Source organism: Leptonychotes weddellii, unplaced genomic scaffold, assembly GCF_054177405.1.
Source record: "Leptonychotes weddellii isolate Sample4059 unplaced genomic scaffold, ASM5417740v2 HiC_scaffold_9026, whole genome shotgun sequence".
Taxonomy (NCBI): Eukaryota; Metazoa; Chordata; class Mammalia; order Carnivora; family Phocidae; genus Leptonychotes; species Leptonychotes weddellii.
In genome coordinates, this window is record NW_028061717.1 from 1 (window position 1) to 6,800 (window position 6,800).

The window sequence follows — 6,800 nt, forward strand, 5'->3', positions numbered from 1 at the left end:
CCCTCTCCCACTCCCTCTGCTTGTATTCCCCCTCTCACTGCCTCTCTGTCAAATAAGTAAATAAAATCTTTAAAATCAAATCTTTAAAATCAAATAAAATCTTTAAAATCAGATCAACTATTAAGTTAACCATTCTCAAAGAAAGGAGGCAACAGTGCCCAGTAGTGGTTTTTACGCTGGATCCACATTAAAATCATCTGGGAGCTTTTGGGGCGCCTGGGCGGCTCAGTCGTTAAGCGTCTGCCTTTGGCTCAGGTCATGATCCCAGTGTCCTGGGATCGAGCCCCGCATCGGGCTCCCTGCTCCGCGGGAAGCCTGCTTCTCCCTCTTCCATTCCCCCTGCTTGTATTCCCTCTTTCGCTGTGTCTCTCTCTGTCAAATAAATAAATAAAATCTTTAAAAAAAAAAAAAAGAATCATCTGGGAGCTTTAAAAAAAAAAAAAAAAAACAGGGATGCCTGGGTGACTCAGTTGGTTAAGCCTCTGCCTTTGGCTCGGGTCATGATCCCAGGGTCCTGGAATCAGGCCCCATCTCGGGTTCCCTGTTCAGCGGGGAGCCTGCTTCTCCCTCTGCCCCATCCCCTGCTTGTGCTCTCTCTCTGTCTCCCTCTCTAATAAATAAATATATATCTTTCAAAAACAAACAAACAAGGGGCGCCTGGGTGGCTCAGTTGGTTAAGCGACTGCCTTCGGCTCAGGTCATGATCCTGGAGTCCCTGGATCGAGTCCCGCATCGGGCTCCCTGCTCGGCAGGGAGTCTGCTTCTCCCTCTGACCCTCCCCCGTCTCATGTGCTTGCTCTCTCTCATTCTCTCTCTGTCAAATAATAAATAAAATCTTAAAAAAAAAAAAAAAAAACAATACATGGGTCCCACCCCAAAGATATTTCTATAACTGGTCCACGGTATGGCCCGGGCACTGGCATCTTTTAAACTATATCAGGTAGTTCTAATGGACAGCCAAGACTGAGAACTAATGTGTAGACAGTTTAGAATTGCTTCAAGTCTGGCTTTTACAATTTGAGTTTTCTGCAGTTAATCTGTCATTCTAATGGCTGTATTAATCCACTTCTCTTTCATTTTAAGGGGGGGTGACAAAGTTAGCTGAATAAAGCAAAATATCAATCACAATTGTTATGAAATGAAAATAAGGAAAAGAAAGGGTGGGGGGAGGGTGCCTGGGTGGCTCAGTCGTTAAGCGTCTGCCTTCGGCTCAGGTCATAATCCCAGGGTCCTGGGATCGAGTCCCACATCGGGCTCCCTGCTCCGCGGGAAGCCTGCTTCTCCCTCTCCCACTCCCCCTGCTTGTGTTTTCTCTCTCGCTATCTCTGTCTCTGTCAAATAAATAAATAAAATCTTAAAAAAAAAAAAAAGCAAGCGGGGGGATAGTTGGCCCCAATCCCTGCCATGAAAATCTACGAGGGGCAGTGGAAAGAGGATGAAAAGAAAAGTGAAAGCCAGAATGAAGATGACTGTGGTCAGAGGAGGTGGAAAACTGGAGAAGGGGAAAAGGAAACCAACGTTCAGTTAAAAACTTCATGGAAGCTGCTGGGTGTTTACCAGTTTAAATTATCTTAAGCAAAATGAGTAGAAAACGGAGAAAACTCAAAATTGTCTCGCTAACAGCTGTACAGGAAAGGTTGCTGGAAAAGGCACTGGAGGTTAGACAGACAAACTCCCAACTCTACCTTCTTTTTTCACATTGGTGACGACATTTTGACTTTCCGACCATCGTTCCACAATCTCCTTGCAGATGTTTAGAAGAGAATCTTCTTCCTAGTTGGAAAAGTAGACCAATTAATTTCCTGAGAGCCCTCAGCCTGAACAAAGCCCAGGCACAGGGCACAGCTCTCCCTCTGGTGATGAGGAGTCATGGGGAAGGTTTGGGAGCCACATGTTTCTCTTCTGAGTCTCAGAATCCACACCTGCTGGATTAAGAGCACCCACTCCGTCCTGCCAAGCACCAAGGGAAAGGATTCACAATAACTTAGGACGGTCTTCCTCATGCTTTTGGAGCAAAAACCTGTTGCCCGAGTTAAAACTCTCCTCTGTGAGATCTTCCTTGGCTGATACACTCAACTCAGTATACTCTCCAAGGATTATCAACTTACATGTTGGAACATATCCATGACCTTGCTGACCCCACCGCTTTAGGTGATAAATGAGTAGATGTCTCCTATCCATTTTACACAAGCATACATATTCTGCATGCTGACCAATCTTCCTCCTTAGCATGGTATAACAAAAGGATGTTGGCTTCAGTATCAGACATACTTAAAGTCAAACCCAGATCTATGAACGAGTTTAACTTTCTGAGCTTCACATCTTGTCAGGAATTTAGTGAGGATGAATGAGAATGTGTCAAAAAACCCTACCCTGCTTGGCAAAGAAGAAGCACTTCAACAAATACAGGTATTTCCCTCCATCTTCATTACGGCTGCCTACCATCTTCATGTTCTACCCCTCAAAATGAACTGTCAGCTCATGTGCCAGGCACTGTTCTCAATACTTCAGGTAAGAATTCTTTTTTTTTTATTTTTTAAAGATTTTATTTATTTATTTGACACAGAGAGAGAGATAGTGAGAGAGAGAGAGATCACAAGCAGGGGGAGCTGCAGGCAGAGGGAGAGGGAGAAGCAGGCTCCCCGCTGAGCAAGGAGCTCAATGCGGGGCTCGATGCGGGGCTCGATCCCAGGACTCTGGAATCATGACCTGAGCTGAAGGCAGTGGCTTAACCAACTGAGCCACCCAGGCGCCCCTCAGGTAAGAATTCTTAAAACAATCCCAAGATATAAGCACTATTGCTACTCTCAATTTATAGATGAGGAAACCAAGGTACGGAGGTTAAGTAACTTGCCCAAGGTCATACAAGTAAAAAAACAAAAAACACAAATGGATTAAACAGGATTTGAACCCAGACAGTCTACCTCCAAGCCCAGGTTCTCAACCATTATATGATACCTTCTCTCAAAGAAAGCAAGGAGAGGCAGAACACAGACTTTTTAAAGATTTTATTGTTGTTGTTGTTGTTGTTTTTAAGTAATCTCTATACCCAATGTGGGACTTGAACGCACAACCCTGAGATCAAGAGTGGCATGCTCTACAGAATGAGCCAGCCAGGTGAACCCCTTTTTTGGATTTCCTTATTTTGTACCCAACAAAGGATTCCATCTTCTACCCTGCATCCTTTAAGCATACAAGTCAAACATACAGAACTTCTTTAGCCCAGTTTCTGTAGTTCATGGACCGCCCCCCAACAAGAAAAGCAAAAGAAGAAATGAAAGGAAAAGGAGTAGAGAAGCAAAAGAGAAAGGGTGCCCTTGGAGGACAAGGTGGTTTATTCTCTTCTCCTCACCCAGACCAAAAGAGTTCATCCATCCATTTGTTCATTTGTTCATCCAGATGGTGCCTGCCATGTTGAAGGCACTAAGATGAGTGGTAAGAGATGAATGAGAAACAGCCCCGGGTCTCTTGACACTGACAATTTAGAAGGCTGGTATATAAACAGCTGCCATATGGGGCAGCCTGGGGGGCTCAGTCGTTAAGCGTCTGCCTTCGGCTCAGGTCATGATCCCAGGGTCCTGGGATCGAGCCCCGCATCGGGCTCCCTGCTCAGCGGAGAGCCTGCTTCTCCCTCTCCCTCTCCCCCTTCTTGTGTTCCCTCTCTCACTGCTTCTCTCTCCGTCCAATAAATAAATAAAATCTTTAAAAAAATAAATAAAATAAACAGCTGCCATAAAATGCAATACCCCAAGTAATGTAATAATCCTACTTAAAATTTAAAACTTACCCCTCCATTCCACTCCTGATCTTCTTACAATGTTCCTTTTTTCCTAGCACTTACCATTTTCTGACATACTATATAATTTACTGATTAAGTTTTTCCCTGCTAGAATGTCACCCTGTGAGGGCAGGGATTTCTGTTTTGTTCCCTGAGGTACCCCAACCACGTAGGGCAGTGCTTTGCAGAGAGTAACCCTATCAATAAAAACTTGATGAATCAATCAATCAATCAATACAAATGCTACTAGAAGGAATAAAAAAAAGGATAATAAAAAGCTTTGATTAACTGTTATCTGCTCCTGACAAGATACATTGCTCTTGAATCTTAACTCAAATTGTTGCTGACAAATTTCTTAACTCCTAATATTGAATCCTAGCCCAATCTGGTGATTGATCTGGCTATGCCTTTTGTTTTTCCTGGAAAGGGATTTGGTACAACAGTCAGTGGCTTTTATACAGAGCCTGACCGACAGAAAGTAAGCAGCACTATGAATTATGTGTTCGATATATACCACATTCATTGGCCTTGCTGATCTATAAAGTTGTTTCTCAGTGGTTTCATGAACCCTGCCTCACCATATAATTCCTGGCCAATTCTTCCCAAAGTCATTTCTTATACAGAAGGGGGTGGGAAAACCAAGAGAAAATTAAGCATAGTGTGTGAATCGGGCAGAGAGAGGGGGAAAGGAGTCTGTCTTCTGTAGTTCATGTAAGCAAGAAGCGGATATAAAGAACCAAATCTGGTTCTAGATAACTTTTCTCTCTTCTACCAAGAGACTTAATAGTCTAAGCAAATTCATGCCTGCCTTTAGCAGTTCTAAATAATGACACCATGAAAAGAACAAGTCAAGGAGCTAGTACCAATGGGTACCCAAGTTATTTCAACTTCTTTTTCATGGAGTCTTTAGAGACTTCCAAGCTGGAAATAAAAACTAACTTAAATTGCTTGCCTCACGCTACCCCCGCCCCCCTCCAACAACCTGCAATATCAGGGTCCAGGAAGAGAATTTACTCCATAGTGTTCTATCTCCATTGAATTTAGGAGCTGCATCACAAGCTGTGTTAAAGCTTTCCCATTTATGTCAATCTCACCAGAGCAGGCTTTGGGACTAAAAGGGGGACATTGCCAGGAGGACCTGGGACAGCTGCATTAGTATTATATTTCAACCATCTGCCCAATCATTGAACGGTGTTTCCACCAAGTTAAGTGTAAGCAGAGATGAAGGCAGCAGAATGGTCAGGTTGGAAAAGTGCACAACCTGGTGATTTACTACCTAAACACAGATTAAAATACACATTTCTGAACCTGCTTCTAAGCAGCTGGGTACCAAGTTTATCTCTCTTCTTTAAAACTCTGACCTTATTTGCCACCTCCGCCAGCAAACACCGATGATTACTGCATTTCTAAATACTATAAAAGGTCAAGCACAATATTTGCTTCAGTTCCGGCCTAGACCTATACCTAGATTTTCACTGCCAACTTACCTTTTTTGGCCTCTTACTTCCAAAATAGGAACCGAGAGGGTACTTCCTGCAGGCTTTTGTCATGGGACAGCCCTGGGCACTGCCTCCTAAAGAGCACAGACATCCCAGAGCACTTGATTCCCCTCTCTGAACACTGTCAGTGGATGGGAATGAAATTGGTCGTTATGTGTTTATGATAAAACTCTCATTTAGACATTTCAGCGCCTTCGGAAGAATACTCACCCGCAGGCATGCGAAAGGGCCGTTTCCCCAGGAATAAGGGATATCCATTCTTCTCTATGCACCTGCAACCTCCTGACTTCCCCAAACCCTGGTTGGTGAGCAATCCCCTTCCCCCACGGCCAAGAGCTCAGAATACCCTCTCCCAGGTGAAACCACTAATTGTCTGGGACAACAGGTATGGGAAAGGGGTTACGAAGTACTGACAGGGGCCGCCAGGAAGCTAAAGGAGGAACGTGTCCGGGCTTCTCACCAAGAAAGCAGAGAGGATACCCTGCAGAGCGTCCAGCTTCTCTTCTTCCTCCTCCTCCTGCAGGACACCCAGGATGTAGGCACCGTAAACGGCTCGATCCACTCCCAGCGCCTCCAACCGCCCGTCCAGCCACGACCCAAAGCCACTGCCCCCGCCATCGCCTTCTCCGGAGGCAGCCGCAGCCACTTCGCTGGGCGCCGCCATCTTGGGGCCAGGGTCCTGCCAGCCTCCAGGGCGCCTACCGCAGTGCCTGACGGGCTGCGCCGCAGGCCCACTGCGCATGCTCCGAAGGAGAACCCACAGCCCGGCGGGTGGGGCCTAGAGCCAATCGATCTGCAGCGGTCGGCCTGGGCATTTTGCACCTTCTAAATAGGGCGCCTGTTGGCGTAGGCGCGGTTGCGTCATCGCTCAGGAACGCGGCAGATGAGTCTTCCTAACACACTTTTTTTTTTTTGGATTTTATTTATTTATTTGAGAGAGAGAGAATGAGAGAGAGCACATGAGAGGGAAGAGGGCAGAGGGAGAAGCAGACTCCCCGCGGAGCAGGGAGCCCGATGCGGGACTCGATCCGGGGACTCCAGGATCATGACCTGAGCCGAAGGCAGTCGCTTAACCAACTGAGCCACCCAGGCGCCCACAGACTCTTTTTTTACAGTTGGTTCAGAGAGGTTCGGTAACTTGGCCAAAGTCACGCGGTTATTAACTAAACGGGCCTGGAGCTCAACTTCGATTTCAGCGCTTCGGCCCACCTCGCCGAACTGCCCTTCCCCGCGCCCTGGCGGTCTAGATACTAAGTCGCCCACTCCCACACAGCTTTCGAGAAGGAACCGGCTGAATGTCCCGGATACCCACCGTCTCAATCAACTCGCACCACCTTCGCCTTCCCAAGCTCCGCGCGTATCAAAACTCAAGCTCCAGAGAGCCTTCCCCGGGCCCCCGCAGTCTGTGTTAAGACCGCTCGGATGCGCCGCGGTTGTTTCTCTGCATTTAGCATGCAGTGTCGGACAATGTAGGTGCTCAGTAAATGATCAGGCACCCTCAAGTCATTTTTCACTCATTCATT

General features: G+C 46.4%; 1 protein-coding gene across 1 annotated transcript; it reads right to left on the reverse strand.

Annotated features, from left to right (window-relative positions):
- Nucleotides 1-1,371: 1,371 nt before the first annotated feature.
- LOC145720002 (coiled-coil domain-containing protein 43-like) lies at nt 1,372-5,990 on the reverse strand. The gene is made up of 2 exons (XM_081811634.1): nt 5,738-5,990; nt 1,372-1,773 (listed from the first exon to the last, which is right to left on the reverse strand). Exons 1-2 carry the CDS (start codon nt 5,939-5,941, stop codon nt 1,660-1,662), a joined length of 318 nt encoding a protein of 105 aa, XP_081667760.1. The 5' UTR covers nt 5,942-5,990; the 3' UTR covers nt 1,372-1,659.
- Between the last annotated feature and the right edge of the window lie 810 nt (nt 5,991-6,800).

What these genes read in the sequence shown, in the direction of transcription:
- LOC145720002 (XM_081811634.1), bottom strand. Translation starts at nt 5,941, where the DNA reads ATGGCGGCGCCCAGCGAAGTGGCTGCGGCTGCCTCCGGAGAAGGCGAT. An exon ending in GTATCCTCTCTGCTTTCTTG is followed by an intron (nt 1,774 to 5,737) that starts GTGAGAAGCCCG and finishes TTTTCCAACTAG; the next exon opens with GAAGAAGATTCTCTTCTAAA.